We start from the raw sequence: 19,802 nt of genomic DNA, 5'->3' as shown, positions 1-19,802 counted from the left end.
ATTGCGGCTTAGAATAGCCACTTCAGCAGCCACTAGGATAACAAACTTGTCAAATGGCATGGAAAAAAACTTTGACGGTGACTATAGCTAATTATTGAAGCTGTACAATCTTCCCATTACCAGCTTGAGGCCCTAATGTGGCATCAATCGTCAAGTATGCCTCTAGATTTCTCCATGTACATTCATTTGGGAATTGAGATCTTTGAGAATGCGGGTGGTGGCAGCTGGCAACAGGCGACGGATGCCGGATGGTTAAAGTTTGTGACGTGGTGAAGTGATTGCCAGATTGTTAAAATTTTCGAGTAAGAGCTACTAGCAATGTTTAAACGTATTTAAGTATTACTGAGAATTGCATTACATGGAGCCAATACCATGAAAAATTCAGCAATTGTCTATACAAATGCTAATCCTTCCAAATTCGAGGGATGGTCGAGCCAGTTCGACCAGAGAATGCCTCACCTTGGGAAGTTGTATGGGAACTTACAAGCAACTAACGCCATTCGGACATATGTATTGACACAAGGATGAAATACACACTATTTATCAGTCAAAAACAATATGGAGGAATTTGTTCAAAGCTGAGTCTCTCGTTCATTCTTCGCTAGGCGAATCGTGTGTTAGGGGGCTCTTAACCTCGCTGGGAAAATCAGAACAGTCCAATGATTGAGATGCCGATGACCCTTGGTATGTACTTGAAGATGAATCTGATCTTATATTTTGTTTGTTCAAGTCCTTCCCTTTCGCATCGATACTCAAATAATCTGTCAAAACCTTTTTCACACCGAACCCTCGATGGGGAAGCTTGTTTTCAAGAATTGGTGATCTTTCGACAGTTGCAGGACTAGGGCGCAGCGCAGGTGAGAAGCTTGGTGTGGTAAAAGCTGTTTTGTACGGAGTATTTGAGGGAGGCACGATAACAACACCCCTATGAGCAATCATACCGACCTTCGACATAGAAAAAGGTTGATCCGAATGCTTGGTCAAGTCATCCACATAAACTAGGTCGTCAATGCGGGCCACAATGTTGAATGCCAAACTCTCCAATACCCGTGAGTAGCTCTCCAATATGGCCTTGCCGACATCCTAAGAACGGGGCATACACGAAGGATTCAGCGAAGGGTATTGTAAATTTTCTGATAAAACAAACACAGATATTAAGGAAGAAAAAAATGTGAACATAATAGGTACTGAGAAGTGCAATGCCAGGGAAAACCTTGTTATACTGAATTTTACTCATGTCCAAGGTCGTCTGAGAGAGACCAGGAAACCGTTGTCTCAAGCAAAGCATCAGGCTTTCGGCTCTCTCTGAAAGCAGCTCTCTCTTGTCTGCATCAATGACCAGATCCTTGACAATTTCCCATGATGACTTTGGATTGGATTTATTTGTGCTATTTAAATGTTTTGAGCTACTTCGACGACGCCAGGCATAAATTGACGCCTCCACTCTGTTAGCAATCTCGAGAGCTTGATGCTCTGATGACAAGTCAAGGCAGTCGAGCAAACACTCCGGCGAAAATTGATCTGAATTGATGTATCGATAAATAAGGTCACCCAAACTGGACTTGGCATTCTGTCAGCAAAGTAAGGAAGAATACGTAAGCGATACATAGAATCTTTTGTTTCATATAAATGGACTTAGAATTTGGGAGCCATACCTTTGGAAGAGCTTCCAAATATGACTCGGGAACTTCCATATCAGCCAAAGTAATGCTGTTGATTGCCATCGCAGCTTTGAGGATTTGGTTTGTACAATCACGTCTGTGCTGCAACAGTTTTCTTGCATTCCCACTGAGGCCACCTATGGGGACTCTAGGCACTGGCAGCCACCATTTCTCCTCTTGACGGGGGAGGGGATTCCGGAATGAGGATGATCCGTTTTCTTCTAGAGACATGATCCCCTGGTCAACGTACCAGAATTCTGTGTTCTTGAAACTATCTAATATTTCCTGTGAGAAGAGGCTAAAACTTAGAAAAGGTCACTCAATATTGTCAGCAACGTTCCAAAAGCAAGATTTGGACCTTACGAGAAGCATATTATCTAATTTACGTAGAGCAGGGAGGTTAACATATAGATCAGACCGCGGCCTGGAGGTCATAACCTGCATCAAACATGTACAAGAATCAATAAAAGCAGCTTAGACATCATTTTATATCGAGCATAGTGTATCGAGACACTTTAGATTATTTAAGATTCCCTGCTCCGGTAACTAAGTTTTTTTCTTTAATCAAAATGGCCATGCAACTATAGCAGAAAACGTACAATTTTTGGACCATACATACATTTTTATAGATGAGTGGCTAGAAATGTACGCTGTTGTTAGTTGGTTGAATAACCATTTTGACTAAACAAAGAGTTAGTGATCAAAGCAAGGAGTTTTTGTGCCATTTGCTTCGTCATATTTGCCTGCAAAAAGTACATAAATATTTTCTAAATAATTCCTGAATAGGCTTTGCTAAATTGCGTAATAGCCCTTAAATTAACCTAGCCAACATCAAGAGTCCAATAATCTTAGCGAGTCTTTAGAGAACTAATCAACTCAATATCTTTTTGACACGAAAAAAAAAAAAAATCAACTCAATATCTGACAAGAATACATGACGGTTGCAAATTGATATGGCTTTGTCAAGGGATACTGATAAATTAGAGTTTACCTCAAGAGTGCTTCCATCTGGAAATGTCTGCAAAGATGGTATCAGCTCTACAATGTGATCACTAACAGAAAGAAGCCATTCCATTTCTCTTCGCCACATTAATCTCTTCTCAAGAGGAAGAGGTTCTAATCTCCAAATTTGCCCAAAAATTGTAGCTAGTGGAAACAATAAACAATTAAGGAAAATGCGGGGTTACTTACGAACCATGACAACCAACTGAGATCAAAGAAAATTAAACCAATCATGTTAAGAGTTGGTAGATCAAGAGGACATACCACAGAGATTGGTAATAGCATTGGATATAGCTAGAGAAGTAGAAACCCCATTTCCACATCCAGACATATCCTCCCCGAGCAGCAATTTGGCAAATCTTTCTTTCATCATTTCAGTCTCTGCTCAAATTAATGTTTCAACAAATATAAGTAAAAACGAAGTTCTTGAATCGACAAGTAAATATTGACAAAATGGCACAACAAACACAGTCCATACAGCGGAAAACAAAAATTGCACGGTGGCATCCTACCTGATAGTGATGACCCTTGTTTCTCTAACTTCCTGGTGTCAGAATGGGGTTTGTGCGCATCTTCAGAAACATGAGAACTGAAATAATGCGGTGGTTCATCCTTCTGAATAGGCCAAATCATTGAAGGCGGCGAAGAGGAATCCTCAGTACTATGTTCTTCATCGTTCAGAGTTACTTCTGACGCCAGAAAACATGAACTTGAACTACTTTCCCCAGACTCCTCCACAGCTATACGCTCATTGTCACAAAACCCATAATTTCCATTTCCCATTTCCTCCCTCTTCTCGGGTGAAGAATCCATCTTGCCCTCAGATGAGCAAGGTGAAGCACAATAAACAGAGTTGTTGACTACCATCCCATTAAAATGAAAACGTTCACTGCGGAATGAGCTGGACATTTTAGGTCTAACATGCAAATTACTCAGTGATTTTGAAGCCCAATACTTGAGTAGAAAAAATGGGTTCTTCTTTCTTGAGCTTCTTGTGGACTGCTTTAGAAATGCATAATGCTTGAGCTGTGGCTGATATCGTACATTGGCCTCTTTTTCCTCTTGGCTTGAGAGAGCTCTATCCATAAGGTAGCAACTCCAACCATGTTTGATTCTCAGGGGTAAAAGTAAAACCTTGTAAAAACCGAGAAAAAGAAAATAAAAATAAAAATAAAACGAAATCTGTTTTGTGTGGGGATGAGTCTTGAGTAGAGGAGTGAAGTTGGCAATGATTATAGCAGGAGGCTGCTCTTTCTCGCTGTCAAAGGGTCGAAGCGCATGATATATGGTAGTAACAGGGAAAGAAGTATTTAAATGATGCGAACCAAAACAAATGCCTCCAGAAGCAGGCAAGCAAGCAAGCAACCAAGCAGAGCAAGAAAGAATCGGAAGGGCAAAGAAGGGGCAAGTGTCTAACGAGCCACTGTGGGCTTAAAAAGCACTAAACTTTGCTTAAATCAGGAGCATCTCTGTCACTTTCTCCACATTGGCTTTTGCTTAGACAACGGCTCTTAACACAATTATGACAACTCTTAACACAATTATGACAAATGCGTCGCCATTTAGGAGACTACTGATTACAAGTTGGTTGCAACAAATATCATCACAAAGGTCAATGGATACTTCTAAGGGACGGATCAACCTAGATAGGTCCAGGTCCACTTCATTCATGCTTAATTACATGGGATAATTTCAGAAACCTTTATTGAAGTTTCTCACAATTTCAACTATCGCTCTTGAAGTTTTGAAAATATCACTAACCTTTTTGTGTCATCAATTTGATACTCAATACTTACATCATTAGGGATGAAAGGACTCTACTATCCTTACAACTTAAGATTTTTCACACATATTTGTGGAGGGAAATAATCAAAAAGTTTGCTAATTAAATTAAGCATAATTTAGAATTTTAAAAAACAACTAATTTGTTATATAAAAAGGGAACTACTGGGTATTAATGTACTAGACAGACAAAAGTAGTTATAAATGATGTACTTGATAAATAAAAGGATTCAGACATGAAAAATAATTGAGTCGTTTACAAACTAATTTAACCGTTATTTGATTATATTAGACAATTTAATTTGGCATTAGAAAAGGACTCCAATACTGTACTAGCTTTTTCATGTACTTGACAATTAAAAGAAATTGGACACGAGGAGATTTCGATTCTGGTGTTTCTTCTTAGTACCTGATAATAAGAATCTTAAAGTAATAAAAATATTTTTGTTTTATTAAATTTCAAAAGTTGTTACTTTTTTATTGCAAATGATGAAAATTTTTTATTAATCATGTCTAATAATGACGCTATAAGTGAAATAATATGGATTGTAGTTTTCTACGAAAAATATTTTGACTTTTTTCGTGAACAAATTTCTCAATCATTTTTCTACCTTACATTTATTAAATCACTACAGCGTATTTTTTTTTAAAAAAAAAAACCTTGAAAAAATAACAATCCAAATAGGTTAGAACGAATGATTAAATTAACTGTTATTATAGGCGAGGTGAACTTTTGAAATCATGTCAAAAACCTAATGGGAGGTTTCTAAAATTATCCCAAGATGTACTAAACGTATCCTACTAACTTGTATTTTTGTATACATCAATAATGCTAAACACTTTTTTTTAAAAATATTTTTCCGCCAACTCCTTTCCACACCCTTCCATTCTCAACTGTTAGGCACAGGATAAACGCGTTCATTTTTGTATACATCACTTGTATCGGTGGCTTCATTAATTACTTTGTGCTAATTTCTGCGAGAGAGAGAGAGAGAGAGCATGAAATAAAAGGTATTTCTCCATGGCATCTTCTATTTTTGGTGTGCTTATTCTGTATTTAAAGGCGCAGAGGACAAAAACCTTTGTTTGTTTGAGCCTAAAGACAAGTGTTGTGCTGCAAAAATTTTGAGGACTTAGATCAGGCAATCACTAATTTTACAATCCACATTTGCAGTTGAGGAACTGAGCTGTTACTACTACTTTCTAAGACTAAATGGAGAAGCAAATTCCACATAATCAAGGCAAGGAAATTATAGGGAGAAAAAACTACTGGGCTTTCGTTGTTGAATGAGAGCAATTGAATTGATTCTTTTCATATTGTCATTATATCCTCCAGTAGCACGTAGGTAGAGAAGTGGCGCACAAAGATAAACTATTATGAACCTCCGAGTTTTGCCTTATTGCTTTGGGCCACTTTGGAGTTGTCTCCAGATGGAGTCAAAACAGAACAGCAAGTAAAGATTTGAGCAAAGACACCTAATGAGGGAACAAGGAGACAGGTGAAAGCTTGGTGCCATGTTGGCCTTTTAACACCCTAGCTGATAGCTCCGTCGTTCCCCTTTTCTTCTTTCTTTTTTTGCAGGAAATGCAGTTCTATGCGACTGATTAGGGAGGCTCCGAAAACCAGGAAGAAAGCTTCATCTTCTTGTATTCTATGAACATTTGAAGCGGTTGTGGGAACCCAATGCCCTACGGGTTAATGTTGTTCAGGCTAGGTCAGGTCAAATTGGTCAGTGAAAGCCACATTTGAAGGAAGGAACAAAAAACCCCCGACCTTCACTCCTTAGTCATTAACCTCCCTAATAACGGTGGAGAGTGTAGGAAACATATATGCTGATGCTTATTAATGAGGCCATCACGTCCCAAAAACTTGTATGGTATGCTTTAGACAAATGAATATCTATAGCACTCTCTCATCATTGCATCATACATTTTGGCACTTTGTATTGCATTTTTCTGAACTTTTTGTAAAAAAAAAAATTACTGTAGCGATTTGATATATGTGAGAATTACTGTAGCGATTATCTCACATATATCAAATCGCCTCCCGCACAACTAAAATCTGCAATCCAAACACAACCTAAGACTCCCTTCCCCACCATAGTGCTCTCCAAATCAATCAATTGCCTACTTTATTAAGCTTGATCTGTGTAACACTGGGCGTGATTTAGAATTTTGGAGTAACGGAAGTTTGAAATCAACTAAATTGTCGGTGAAAACATATTCCCAGCGTCCGCGTTGTGAAATTATGGATCTTAAAAGAATTATGGAGGTTCTTACACAAAAAAAAAAAAAAAAAAAAGAACAGAATGACAAATTTTAAGGTGAAATTCTGCCAAATTTTTCGTTGCTTGTTATTGATATATATATTTTTTCCTCTACCAGCCAAACAATCATAGATTCGCAATGTGTATGCCAATTAACCTCAAATTGATTTCTCCATCTGAGCTCTTTTTTATAATAGAATTTTTTTTTTTTAAAGTGCCACATGTTTGGTGACTTTACTTGTAAGGTTTCCTATAGATTTCCTATATGCGGTAGAGTCTGTGGTTAGTGGCGTTGGTTCGAACTAATGCTGAAAAGCGCAGAATGCAAAAGATGGTTCCCCGTAACGGCTAGTGTCCAAGCAGTAATGACCTAACCAAATTTGATTGTTGATTTTGAACAACCGCCACGCCAAAGACAAAATCGTATTCATAACGTTGTTAAAGCTCAAAAGTAGGCTCTCTTTATTCCCTGCCTAAAGAGAAACCCTTATTAAAGTAACATTGCAGCACATTTATCACAATTCTGTAGAATTTTGCCTCTTTTTTTTTTTTTTTAGTATCTTTTGGTAGAGAAAAAAAATTACGTGCATGCTTTTTAGTTTGAAATTCATTTTCTGATGGTGAAATCTCGCTTCTTTTCTGAATTTCCGACTTTTTTTTTTTTTTTTTGCCCTTTGTGTCTCTCTCCGTGTCTGGGATCTACTGGAAGGGCCTAGCCGAATTGCACTAATAGCTATTCCTTTGTAGTCGTAAAATGTTATGAGTAACTTGAGGGCCCAACTGATAATTAAATCAAAGACAGACCGAGCCCAGTAAAATTTGAGTGGTCTGGGCCTGCTCAATTGAACCTCCAAAAATTTTTTATAATGAAGGAAGATGACGGACGCTGAAGGTGTCTCTTTCAGGAGAAACGATTGACCAAAATTCAGAGACAGGCCACCTCCACCGATTGGAGGATTAGTTTTACTAAAGGAATAGTATATCTTTTGGTAAAGCTGCACAAGTTTCAAACTCGAACATGTCAAAGCTCACCAAAGAGTAATTAATTCCTTTGATGCAGAGAAATAGTTCATCAGACCAACATCTCCAGCTATACATATCAACGTATAGAATTGGCAACCAAGTAAAAGATATGATGCAAATTGAAGAAGCGTTGAGCTTCTTCGGACCGAGCTGACCTAATGAGCTCGGCGTGTTGATGAGGAGAGCGTGTCCCAATCATGCAAAACAAACTGAAAGTGGATTCTAGGGTGACTGACAGGAGAGCTCCGAAGTTGTCCCCGAGGACACTCTGACGGTCAAGTTAGTTTTCCGGTGAGGGGAATTTACTGGAAGTAAAACTGTTGGGAGTGTTTTGCCAATAATGAGCGTATCTTATGCCGCTGGGGTGCGTTATTATTTATACCTGCTCGAGAGTCCGACCTCCGTACGTTTTGGGATATCTCCGGTATAGCCTCAATCCCGCGTTGAGGGGGATTCCTCCCGCCCTCTGCGGGATCGTTCTCTGGACCCCCGGGGAGCCCTAGCGGCGGTGTGCCTCAGGATGGCTCCTATGGTCCTGGGGTCCAAGCTCAGCTCCGGCCTTTCCGGGTTGTCACGTGTATAAGCCCAGGATGGGGCCTCTCCACAAATCAACGTATGGAATTGGCAATCAAGTAAGCTGGAGATTGCTTCCTTTTTTTTTTCTTTTTTCTTTTTTGGGTGTTGTGTTTTGGAGGGTGAGGTCATTGCATGGGTCACGTTACCTCTGAAACGGACATGGTTTGAGATAACAAGAAAAGGAGAGGGCAAACCAAGAGGAAAAAAACTGACGTGGATCGAAACCCATTGGGAAGCCACATCATCAACTTATTCAATAATTAAGAATTGATGTTAAGCTTAATGAGGCATCTAGCCTCGTCAAATTTTTAAGGGGGGCTGCACCTTCTAGAAGTCCGCCATGACTTTTCGCCAGCTTATGCATTAAGCAAATGCTGCGCCTGCAGCTTGGATGCCAATCCTAAATGTGTATATATGTTACAGACTCGAATGGTGAAGAAAATATGATATCACCCTCAGAGTCAGAGATGTGCTTCGGATAAAATAAGTGCAAGTATAAAATGGATTTGGGACTTGTTCTCTTCAGTCTTGGCTGGCTGCTGCCACCTATTCAATAATGACTCGACAACTTAAAAAATGGATGCTAAATGTCTCCTTCCTTCAATAATAATGCATTGAATGTTCCCCGGATTTTGCCATCACCTTCCGTTGACGGATACTCATGAGATCGCGATGGTCAGCCAATTAAATTAATACTACTAGAATACTAGCAATTCCTTGTCCTTGGTCGCTAAGGAACTTCTCACAATCTTTCCCCTATACAATGCATTGAACGTTACTCCAGGTGCAGTCTACAGCTAGAAAAGGACGGAGAGTCAAATTAGGTGCCGGTCGATCGAGATGGAAGAAGTGAAGTTGTTCGGTCATCCGGCAAGCCCATTTAGTTGCAGAGTGGAGATAGCCCTGAAACTTAAAGGAGTCCACTACGATTTCATAGCAGAAGATCCATCCAACAAAAGTCCTCAGCTTCTGCAATACAACCCTGTGCACAAAAAAATCCCTGTGCTGCTTCACAATGGCAAACCCATTGCCGAGTCTTTGGTGATTCTTGAATATATTGACGAGGTCTGGAAGACTAATCCAATCCTGCCCCAAAACCCTCATGAGAAAGCCAAGGCACGTTTCTGGGCCAATTATGTCGAAGAAAAGGTACAGTTCAGATATTGAAGAACCTTTTAATCACCGAGTTTCTACTAGCCGGCATTCTTTACTTCATCATCTTCATATTCAATCGATACGCACAGTATGAATGCATTTGTATTTGCAATATTGCAGTGCTTGCCTGCCCTTTTCAAAACCTTCTGGAGCGTTGGCGAGCAATATGACAAAGACAAGGCAGAAGCTGGTGAGGTCCTGAAATTTCTCGAAGATGAACTCCAGGGGAAGAAGTTCTTTGGTGGAGATAGCATTGGGCTGGTGGACATTGTTGCCAATTTCATGGCATTTTGGTTTAGGACAATTCAAGAAGCTCTAGGATTAGATGTCCTCACCAAGGACAACTTCCCAAAGCTTTGGGAATGGGCTGAAAACTACGTTAATTGTAGTGATATCAACCAGTTTCTTCCCCCAAAAGACAAACTAATTGCCATTTTCCCTCCTCCTTACATGGGACAGCATCTGGTTGCCTTCTTTCAATCTCGTCTGGCAGCTGCTGCCGCTGCTAAATAAACTCCTGCTGCTCACCGTTCAGTAGATCAAGAGCTCTACCCACCGGCTGCTAAATAAACTTCTGCTGCTCACCGTTCAGTAGATCAAGAGCTCTACCCACCGGCTGTCTCTTCCTCTATACTCTCAGCCTTCCCTCAAACCAAGGCTTCCTTCCTTTTCTCTTTTTTTTTTTTTTGGTTCATGTTTAATAAATTCTTACCCCAATGAGAGTTTTCTCTCTCCCATCGTTTACTGCTGAGTGTTTTCTTCTTCATAAGCTATCCTAATGTGAGTTTTGTTCAGTTTTTTCACTTTTTGTTATTTTTTTTCTCATATCTAATGGAGTAGTTATTTGAGATCTATGTATTAGAAATTTTTTGTTAAATAAATCGTGCCGAGTGATCTGCAATTAATTTATTAATAATATTGACCTCTATTTTATCCAAAAAATAAAAGAGTTGATGAACTTTCACTTTCTGATAAAGGGAAAAAACAATGACGAAGCTGCTGAATGAGAAGATTATAGTAGTAACTTCGTAACAGTATAAAAAGATTAATCAGGCATCTAATCATTTCAAAGGTAAGAAGAGTTAGAGGTAGCAAAATGAATTCACATCCATTTATCCATCCAATGATCCAAACAAACCCAGCATAAATGAATTTGGATGACTAAACAAAATTTAATGACTTGAGATGAATGACCATATAAATTCACATCCATTTATCGTATGAGTGAGTTGTTTTAAATTGATTATTCGTGGGATCTATATAAATTCACTTATCAAAAAAGAATAGAAATGAAGGAAATTCGATTCAAGTCTTCCTCCTGGGATCGCATTTCATGCGGCCCGTCCCTGTCATTATCTTAAGCCAGCTTTCCGTGTGAGTTTATAAAACAACCTTTAAAGACCAAAACGTCATCGTTAAGGCTCTCAACTGGAACTAGGAGTGTGCAAAATCGAAAAATTTCGATTTATCGATCAAATTCGAATTGAATTCGAAATTTTCGAAATCGGTCAATCGAAAATCGGAATCGAATTTAGGTTTTCCGAATTCATATATTTCAAATTTGGTTCGAATTCGATAATAGAGTTTTTTAAATCGGAATTCGAATTCCGATTTCAATTTCAAATTCGTTTTTAATATATATATTTTTTAATACATGTAATACAAAATTTATATAATATAATATTATATAAAATTTATATTATATTATATTATGAATTATATATTATATAATAATATATAATTTTTTCCGAATTCGGTGAAATCGGAATTTACCGAATTCTGAATTGAATTCGATATGAATTCGAATTCGGAATTGGTGAATTCGAAATCGAATTCGGTCGAATTATCAGATACCAAAATTTCGAAATATTCCGAATTCAAACTTCCGAATTACCGATTTCGAATTCGATGCACACCCCTAGCTGGAACTACAAATTCAAGAGATAATTTCAGAAATCTCCCCTAAAATTTCTGACAATTTCACTGAGCTTCCTTGAGGTTTGCAAAATTACACATACCTCCCTTATTATTTAAAATGATAATACTACCCTTAAATATTTTAATAAAATTCCCTTGTGTTTGGTATGCTTATACTTAGAATGACTTTAAAATTATTTTTTTCATTCTTTTTCCTTCTTATTCCTTTTTATTTTAATTTTTTGCCAATAAAATTGTAAAATTACTGCAATTATCTCTAATTTATATTGTAATCAAATATTGTACTAGTGATTTTTTTTTGGATGAGTTAACTTTATACGTAATTCAATTTTTTTGCTAATCTTTATTTTCTATTTTTTGGTATTGAAATTAACAATAAATCAAAAGAAATTGTTCAAAATCGCTACTAAATTATGATAATCCCACTATTCAAAAACTTCATAAACTCTGAATCAATTATTTCAACATTTTATTGTCTATCTTATGAATCTAAATTGATAATCTTATAATTCTATAGAGAAATAAATTAAAACTCCTTACATAAGGGCAGTTTTGGGTCTTCATTTAAAATTTGACCAAATCAATATTATTTTAAAATTTTGTTGCTAAAACTATCAAATCAAGGGAGATATGTATAATTTTTCAAACTTCAGGGGAGCTCAGTGAAATTGTCAAAAACCTCAGGGGAGGTTTCTGAAATTATCCCTAAATCCAATTTCTGGACGTTCTGACCACAATTTTGTCGTCTTCTCAGAAAGCAAAATTGCAATATTGTACAAATTAACAAAATAAAATTTTAACAATAAAACCGACATATAAAAAATGGACAGCATGCGAATGCAACTGCGTATTTGTGGAGACGTAATCAACAGTATATGGACAGCACACTTTGTCTAATCATGTACTTACATGTGCAACTAATATGCTTTTGCAGGACTTTGTCTGCAAAGGCACAATGGTCGAAAATGAGAATTTCTTTCTTTCTTTCTCTATTTCTTTTTTATTGGTGGCTGAAATGAGAATGCTACAATTAGTCTCTTTTTTTCCTTGGTGCTTTTGAAAATTCTCGTGATGTTCCCCTATATAAGAAATTGCAATGCCAGGTGACCGATCAAGACCATTGAAAACTGTACAGCCTTACTATAACCACTGGAGGCAAACTCTGAAGCTCAGTAATTCATGAGTTCCCGTGGATCGAAGATGGAGGAAGTGAAGCTGTTTGGTTATTGGGTAAGCCCATTTTGTCGCAGTGTTGAGATCGCTCTTAATATTAAAGGCATCCAGTATGAATACATAGAGGAAGATCTTACCAACAAAAGTCCTCAGCTTCTGCAGTACAACCCTGTTTACAAAAAAATTCCGGTTCTGCTTCACAACGGGAAACCCATTGTCGAATCCATGGTGATTCTTGAATACATTGATGAGACCTGGAAGAATAATCCAATATTGCCTGAAGATCCATTTGAAAAAGCCAGGGCACGTTTCTGGGCCAATTTTGTCGACCAGAAGGTAAAAGTTTTCAGTGTCACCAATTCATGGTATCGAATCTTTGGAGCACTGAAATTCTCTTAATGTTTCATATTGGCTTAATATGTTTTGTTTACGACAGTGCTTTCCCGCGCTATGGAAGACCATTTGGAGCACGAGCGAGCAATATGAGCAGAATAAGGCAGAAGCCCTTGAACGCCTGAAAGTTCTAGAAAACGAGCTTGGGGGCAAGAGATTCTTCGGAGGAGATAGCATTGGGATGGTGGACATTGTGGCCAATTTCATCGGCTTTTCGTTTAGGACCATCCAAGAAGCCCTCAAATTAGATGTCTTCACCGAAGACAATTTTCCAAAGCTGTGGGAATGGGCCGAAAACTTCGCTAATTGTAGCCCCGTCAAGAAATGTCTGCCTCCACAAGACAAGCTAATAGCCAACTTTCCCCCTGCTTACATGGGGAAAACTCTAGTTTCCTCTTTCCAGTCTCGTCTGCAGCTTCAATTCCACCCCCCGGCGGCTGCTAAATGAACTTTCTCTCCACCACTAGATCATGAACCAAACAAAAGTCGCCGATCTTTTGCTTTCCTTGTTCAATCATGCAGCCTTCCCTTCCTCGTATTGGTGTACTAATAAAAGTTGAACCGTGTAATTTGCAGGAGTTTCAATTTTCATGCAAGTTTTTATCCCCTCGTATATTGGGGTTTCTAATTTCACCTTGTGGGGGCTTGCAAGTATTTCTCGCTCCATGTGATAAAAACAAAATCAGCACCCATGTATGAGATCATCATATTTGACTTGCTCTACGGATGAATGAAGGAGGCTGTAAATATTACCTGTCCGCGAGTATTGGTTAATAATTTACAGTAATTCTCTCCATTAGGAGGACCTTTTACCTTAAAAAAAAATTTTTTAAATAAATAAATGTTGATTTTTGAGCATGTCCCATCAATTTAAGTTCCACGTTGAAATCCAAATTTGATCCCATTGGGTTCTCTTTTCCTTCCTGTATGAGATGTATAAGTTTTGCTATTGCATCCAGTTTAATCGCATGTTGGCTCAGAGTGACTCAAGAATTTCTGGGAATAAACTTGCTGACCAAAGAAAGGTTTTCCCAACTTATGGAATTGGGCGGAAGTGTTGGTCAGCTGCAGCTACCCTATATAGAGGACTCTCTGCCTTCCGACATCAAACTGCTTTCGGTCCGCATAATTGATGATGGCCCAGATCGACTCCTAAATAATTATTATGTGCTTTAAATAAGCATTCCCTTTTCTTCAGTTTCACTTTCATCATTCTTGTCACCTTGGTACTTCGCTAGCATTAAGAGCTTTGTGATGAAGTTCTTGTTGCCCTATTAAGCATATACTACAGATTAATAAAAGCTGATCTGAAACAAATGCACTCGTAGTATTATCTCGTCAATGCTTGGCTAGATCCGATATTAAAAAAAGACAAGCAGCCAGAACAGAAACACGATCGACCAAGGAAATGCAAAGCAGCAGAGGTAAGAAGTAAGAACTCAATTGTCAAGAGCTGCAAAGATCGCGGTTACTGGGCTATCCCATGTTCTCAGAGAGTTGAGTTTGCTCTGAAACTTAAAATTAAAGGCGTCAAATAGAAATACACAATGGAAGATCCGTCGACTACGAGTCCGCTGTTTCTCAAGTGCAACAATGAAACCTACTCAAGAATTATGACATGATTCTGGGCTGACTTCATAGACACGAGAAGGTAAGTTTTTGGTTTCATTCTTGATATTTCCTAATGTTGGGTCAGTCATCTATTCCTCATCTCTTCCGATCATAAGCTGAAATCAATTATCCTTCGTTCAAATTCCTGGTTTCTTTTGAATCTATAAATGATTGAGCCACATAAAACTAGAAGTACGGCCCCCAAAAAAAAAAAACCCAACCAATGGTGTAGCTTACGTTCAGTGCTTGCCTGCCCCGTGTAAAGCTTGCCGGAACAAAAGTGAGGAGCAAAAGACCTCAGTGATTGCCAATGCCATAGCATTCTGGCTGCGAGATAATTCAGTAGGGTATGGAAATAGAGTCCAGATGATCCCAAGGTACCTTGTGTGAAGTTAATCAATCCGAGAAAATTAGAGGTTCAATTAGGCATTTACGCTGAAGCTGACTGGATGGAGATTCAATTAGGCATAAGAAAGTATCATACGGAGTATTATTGTTGCCAACAGTCCACAGTAACAACTGAAAACCACAACCCAAGTATCATAAAAAGCTGAATAAGTTTCTGGTAGTTGATGAATCCTCATAGGTGATTTACCAAACTATAAACGCAAAGTAAGCGATTTTCTCATTAACGCTTCTGAAATCAATGCCTGTGAAGATCTGGATCCTTTACCACAGTAACGGGGCAGGTCGCGTTGGCAAGCAAATAGTCTGTCACGCTTCCCAATATTATCCTGGGTATGAAAAAGAAATCACATCAAACGCGGGACAAAAAACCAACGAACACGAGGAGCAAGACAAATCGAAAGGGAAACCGGAAAAGGCAGAGAAATGGGAAACGACCTTCGGATGGAGCTCAATCCCCTGCTACCCATCACCACAGAATCCAGCTTCAAATCTTCAACAGCCTGGCAAAGCTTCTCTCTGGCATCTCCCCAGTATAATTTCCAGACGATGATTATCTGCACACAAAATTAGAAGTCGTACAGTATTTAAAGAAGGCAACAAGCAAAAAGACCTCGTAGCAGAAATATCGAAAACCAAACCTCTTTCTGCCGGGCAGCAGTGTCAAGCATGTCAAGAACTTCAATATCGGTCTTGACTCCATATTGTTTCATCACCTCCGGCTCCCGGAACTCAACTAATGGAATAAGAGCTGAGATGAACAGGTAATCCCACGTCAGATTTGATTTAAACAGATCATAGAGATTCCGAGAAATATACGTATCATCGATCGGCTAGATTTATTAGAACAGAGTTTGATGATGTCAGGACTAGATAAACCTACGTGAACCAGATTGGGACCAAAGCTGATTGCGAGACTCGTCCAGATGATGAGAGTTCACATGGATGACGAAGAAGGTGTCACCTTTATCAGCCAAATTTTCGATAGCCCATTGCAGTGCCAGCTTACTGCTCTTTGAGAAGTCGATTGCCACCCCTATTTTCCTGTCCTTCACCATATTTCGAGTCTGATCTTTTTGGCTCTTTCTTTGTGGGGTGAATTAATATAGGAGGATGAAGAAGAGTGAAGAGAATAAGTTCCTGCGTGCAGAGTGCAATAGACCCGTAATTGAATGAATTTCCGAAGGCTCAGATCAGGTGATGATGATGATGAATTTTGTGAACCTTGTCTTTCCTTTCTAGTGTTGCGGATACTTTGGGTCACGGACAAGAAAGTCACCGAACAGGTTCTCAAGATTTCTTGCTGCTGTACTCGTCTGACGTTTGACAGGTCGCGATCACATGCTTGGTGGGCTCAACTCAGCGCACAAGTTTTGCTTTTTACCTGTCATCACTCGTCCCCAATTCAAAAGGCAAAATAGTACTCGATGCGACTGCCGAAGTGAAGATTCGAACTGAGCTGGGTTCGGCGGGACGAGCTGCTTGGACGTCTGACCTGCACGTGAACGAGCTGCGGGGCTAAGTCCCCTGGAGCAACTCCGACGATCAAGTCAGAACGAGTTCGTGAGTAAAAAGAGTAGAGATTGCACTATGAATAGCGTACCTTGTGTTCTTCCTTTGCGTGGTATTTATAGAGCCTCCAGTGTTTGTTTCCTGGTAGGACTAAGAGTCCTTATCGGGGGAGGAAACGGTTCCTAGGGCTCCGCGCGGCGACTTGGAGGCGCGGACCTCGCAGCCCATCGGCCAGGGAAACGGCGCTCATGCGGGCTGACCTGGTGCCACAGTCCGCTTCCTCCTGTCCGAGCTCGTGGGCCGGAATGACGTGTGCGCGGACCGGGCCGATGTGTGCCTGGGGCCCACTACACTAGCCCCCCCTTTAGTCTAGAGTCATCGAACGTGCGCGTGAGTCTAGCCGACTTTTTGGCGTCGTGTCAGCTCGGTGTAGGACCCTCGCCTGTAAGTGGTACACGCAACCGTCGCGTTGGTTCATGTCAAACATCCGGATCGTGCGTCGTGGTAGCTCGGTGTGGGGCCCCTGTCAGAGAGTGGTGCACACAACCGTCGCGTCGGTTCGCATCAGTCACCTCGATCGTCACGTCCGCCAGCTACGATGGTTAGGATCGGTTCCCCATAACGGCTCAATAAATGCACGTCTCTTCACTTTCCCGCTTCCTGGCTTGCCTATAAATAGGACTCTTTGGGTGTCATTTTCACGCCTCTTCCTTCACTCTGTCAGTTCACCCTCTCAATCCTTAGCTCGCTGCTTCATCTTCTTCCCTCCGAGAGCACGTCGGGTCGCCCAGTCTTAGGAAGCCCAGGGTCAGGTCGCGCAATCCTTAGATCAGCCTTTCATCCGATCTCCTCTCACTAGTAAGTTCCCTTTCTTTTTTATGTCTTCATACAGTTCCGATAGTTCTGACGTCACCAGTTCAGCCCCTAGGCATAGAGCGGCTAGTCCCATAAACATAGATAGCAGCCCCTCAGACCCCTCTAGCTCTTCTCCTTCTACTTCTTCCGGACCTGAGCTCGCAGGTTCTCCTGCCTCGTCTCCTATTAGAGCAATGAGTCTGGCTAACCCATTCGCCCAGCCTCTGGTCGGAGCTGCTGAACAAGCAGTTCCGGCTCAGACGGCAGCAGGGACCTCGGGGAGACCTAGTGGCGGCTTCGGGGAAGTCGATACCATCTCCCCAGCCCTGAAACAAAAAGATGTGGACTCGCTAGTCGAAAAGTACGAAATCCCGGCCCTCTTTGAATCCAGGGCAGCCCTCCCAGGAGAGGTCGCCAGCCGACCTCCTCCAGGGTTCGTGGCGATCTACAGGGACCAGCTGATAGCTGGTCTTCGCCTGCCTATCCCTGATTTTTTCTTCTCCATCCTCACCTTTTGGGGTATCCGAATAACTCACGTCATACCCAATGGTGTTCGTTCCATCATAGGCTTCTTCATCCTCTGCCGAGCCCTAGAAATTCCCTTTTCTCATGACCTGTTCCAGGCCTTCTTCCAGATGAAGGTCAGCGGAAAGGTGCCTGGGTGGTTCTACTTTACCCGCAGAAGTGGAGCAAAAACCCCCACCCGCGAGCTGTTCACGGGGGCACCTTCCTCCATCAAAGACTGGAAGCATTACTTCTTTTTTGTGAAGAACCTGGGCTTTCCCCCTCTGACCTGGAGGGCGGAGACTCAGGTTTCGGATCCGCTTCCAGACCCGCTCCCCATAGCCGAGCTCAGCCGCCTACTCAGCTCAGACGAGAAGCTGGAAGTGAAAGAATTCAGCAATGCCCAGCTTTGGGCGGCGGGGCTGATCCGAGCTAACCCCTCAGATCCCTCGCTAGAGACTAGGCCACTCTCACCAGACGAACTGACCTCCTGTAAACGACCCGGCCTTCCTCTTCTTTCCCCTTCTTTATTTATACATCTACTGACCTCCCGATCTTCTGTTTTTGTAGTGAAGAGATTTTCTTCCCTTCTGACCATTGGAGGTGCCAGCAGTCAGGGCGCCACCACGCAGCCTTCCTCGGCTATCCCAACCAGCTCAGCACCAGTTCCGCCACATCAGCCAGCTCCTGCCCAGTCCTCTAAGCCTGTTGAGGCTGAGAAGAAAAAGAAAAAGAAAACGACTGCCAAGAGGGCTAGGGTGGACGCGACCTCATCCCCAGGTCAGGAGGAGGGGTCGACCCCGGAGCCCGGTCCGGGCGGCCACTATGGGGTGAATACCGCCGAGGAGCAGGCCCGAGCTGAAGCTCCTCCCAATCTGTGGCAACGCCAGAGCTCCACCCTGCTCTTTGACCCCCAAACTCGGCTGGTCACGCATCCACACCCCATGCACTTCTGCCCCCAGTGGAAGCTCTCCATAAATGATCGAACTCAATTTCCCGAGGTGGCCGGGAGCTCGTTCATGGGGCCATCCTTCCCCGTGATCACAACTTGGTCAAGGCCATGGGCTCCTCCGACCTCCTCGACTATTACTACACGGGCACGACTCAAGTGAACGTGGTCGGGTCCGAGTTGGCCCAGCGTTATGGGAGTCTGCTGCCCCTGATGAATGAGACCAAGGCAGCCAACGAGAAACTGCTCAGCCAGAACGAAGCAGCTGTGGCAGAAGCTGAAGGTCTGAGGAAGCAGCTCGCCCAGGCTCACTCTAACTTTGAACTGGAGCTAAAGAAGAACTCCGACCTGACCTCCCAGCTGCATGGGGAGCAGAAGAGGAGCGCCGAGCTGTCTGCCCAGGTCGAGGCGGCTAGGACTGAGGGAGCCCAAGAAGGCGTGCGGGCCTTCCTCAGGTCGGAGGATTTTAGGGGCGACCTGGCCATCCTGAATACTCCCGTGCTGCATCATGGGTATTTTCAAGCCCTGGATGAAGTGCAAAGGCTGAGTCTGCCTGGGTTTGACCTGAGCAAGTTCCCCAGCTACAACCCTCTGGCCGTGCAACAGCTCGACCGCCTGGTGGAAGGCTACACGCATGGACGGAGGCTGGCCGATCTGGTTGCTGACCCTCTACTGCCAGTGACCACCCCCGAATCTGAGCAAGAGGAGGAGGAGGGCGAGAACTAGAGGGACTGGAGTAGAATTTTTAGGGCTCGAACTGCTAGTAGACAGTTCGTTTTGTAAGAGCTCAGACCATTGTACAGCTTTTGCTTGAATGAAATGAAGAACTTTTCCTTTGTTTCATACTTAGCCGCATTCGTAAAACTTCTTGTCATAACTTTTAAGATACATCAGTTCGGCCCATCGCCGACCTAAATGAGCTATCACCTATAACAAAATAACTTATTAACGAAAAACATCAATATTCATAAAAGTCTCGAGCTATCGTGCGCGATC

The 19,802-nt window shown here is 41.6% G+C and overlaps 4 protein-coding genes across 6 annotated transcripts; 2 read left to right on the top strand and 2 right to left on the bottom strand.

The window, feature by feature from the left end:
- Window positions 1-310: 310 nt before the first annotated feature.
- Window positions 311-4,063, bottom strand: LOC113692846 (rop guanine nucleotide exchange factor 7-like). 3 transcript variants are annotated; one of them, XM_027211433.2, is made up of 7 exons: window positions 3,176-4,063; window positions 2,928-3,044; window positions 2,653-2,807; window positions 2,025-2,099; window positions 1,656-1,946; window positions 1,214-1,570; window positions 311-1,083 (listed from the first exon to the last, which is right to left on the bottom strand). In XM_027211433.2, exons 1-7 carry the CDS (start codon window positions 3,747-3,749, stop codon window positions 592-594), a joined length of 2,061 nt encoding a protein of 686 aa, XP_027067234.1. In that variant the 5' UTR covers window positions 3,750-4,063; the 3' UTR covers window positions 311-591. The 3 variants fall into 3 exon arrangements, with proteins under 3 accessions (XP_027067234.1, XP_027067235.1, XP_071908032.1); XM_072051931.1 differs by having other exon boundaries at window positions 999-1,133; window positions 3,176-3,897; XM_027211434.2 differs by lacking the exon at window positions 2,025-2,099 and having other exon boundaries at window positions 486-1,083; window positions 3,176-3,897.
- A 4,788-nt stretch (window positions 4,064-8,851) lies between these two features.
- Window positions 8,852-10,269, top strand: LOC113694058 (probable glutathione S-transferase). The gene is made up of 2 exons (XM_027212913.2): window positions 8,852-9,460; window positions 9,587-10,269. Exons 1-2 carry the CDS (start codon window positions 9,152-9,154, stop codon window positions 9,977-9,979), a joined length of 702 nt encoding a protein of 233 aa, XP_027068714.1. The 5' UTR covers window positions 8,852-9,151; the 3' UTR covers window positions 9,980-10,269.
- Window positions 10,270-12,336: 2,067 nt separating this feature from the next.
- LOC113692031 (probable glutathione S-transferase) lies at window positions 12,337-13,728 on the top strand. Its single transcript, XM_027210367.2, has 2 exons — window positions 12,337-12,913; window positions 13,014-13,728. Exons 1-2 carry the CDS (start codon window positions 12,584-12,586, stop codon window positions 13,416-13,418), a joined length of 735 nt encoding a protein of 244 aa, XP_027066168.1. The 5' UTR covers window positions 12,337-12,583; the 3' UTR covers window positions 13,419-13,728.
- A 1,314-nt stretch (window positions 13,729-15,042) lies between these two features.
- Window positions 15,043-16,254, bottom strand: LOC113691274 (universal stress protein PHOS32). The gene is made up of 4 exons (XM_027209359.2): window positions 15,870-16,254; window positions 15,628-15,737; window positions 15,425-15,543; window positions 15,043-15,315 (listed from the first exon to the last, which is right to left on the bottom strand). The coding sequence occupies exons 1-4, from the start codon at window positions 16,042-16,044 to the stop codon at window positions 15,225-15,227; spliced, it is 495 nt and encodes a 164-aa protein (XP_027065160.1). The 5' UTR covers window positions 16,045-16,254; the 3' UTR covers window positions 15,043-15,224.
- Window positions 16,255-19,802: the final 3,548 nt, after the last annotated feature.

Source organism: Coffea arabica, chromosome 6c (assembly GCF_036785885.1).
Source record: "Coffea arabica cultivar ET-39 chromosome 6c, Coffea Arabica ET-39 HiFi, whole genome shotgun sequence".
NCBI classification, from domain to species: Eukaryota; Viridiplantae; Streptophyta; class Magnoliopsida; order Gentianales; family Rubiaceae; genus Coffea; species Coffea arabica.
The sequence above is the reverse complement of the archived record's forward strand: the minus strand, read 5'-3'. Positions and strand labels throughout refer to the sequence as shown.

Excerpts from the sequence above, each read along its gene's own strand:
- LOC113694058 (XM_027212913.2), top strand. The coding sequence starts at position 9,152 with ATGGAAGAAGTGAAGTTGTTCGGTCATCCGGCAAGCCCATTTAGTTGC. Across the intron at positions 9,461-9,586 it reads CCAATTATGTCGAAGAAAAG|TGCTTGCCTGCCCTTTTCAA; the intron begins GTACAGTTCAGA and ends GCAATATTGCAG.
- LOC113691274 (XM_027209359.2), bottom strand. The coding sequence starts at position 16,044 with ATGGTGAAGGACAGGAAAATAGGGGTGGCAATCGACTTCTCAAAGAGC. Across the intron at positions 15,544-15,627 it reads CTGCTGCCCGGCAGAAAGAG|ATAATCATCGTCTGGAAATT; the intron begins GTTTGGTTTTCG and ends TTTTGTGTGCAG. Across the intron at positions 15,316-15,424 it reads GGATTGAGCTCCATCCGAAG|GATAATATTGGGAAGCGTGA; the intron begins GTCGTTTCCCAT and ends TTTCATACCCAG.
- LOC113692031 (XM_027210367.2), top strand. The coding sequence starts at position 12,584 with ATGAGTTCCCGTGGATCGAAGATGGAGGAAGTGAAGCTGTTTGGTTAT. Across the intron at positions 12,914-13,013 it reads CCAATTTTGTCGACCAGAAG|TGCTTTCCCGCGCTATGGAA; the intron begins GTAAAAGTTTTC and ends TGTTTACGACAG.
- LOC113692846 (XM_027211433.2), bottom strand. The coding sequence starts at position 3,749 with ATGGATAGAGCTCTCTCAAGCCAAGAGGAAAAAGAGGCCAATGTACGA. Across the intron at positions 1,947-2,024 it reads AATTAGATAATATGCTTCTC|GAAATATTAGATAGTTTCAA; the intron begins GTAAGGTCCAAA and ends CTCTTCTCACAG. Across the intron at positions 1,571-1,655 it reads ATTTGGAAGCTCTTCCAAAG|AATGCCAAGTCCAGTTTGGG; the intron begins GTATGGCTCCCA and ends CTTTGCTGACAG.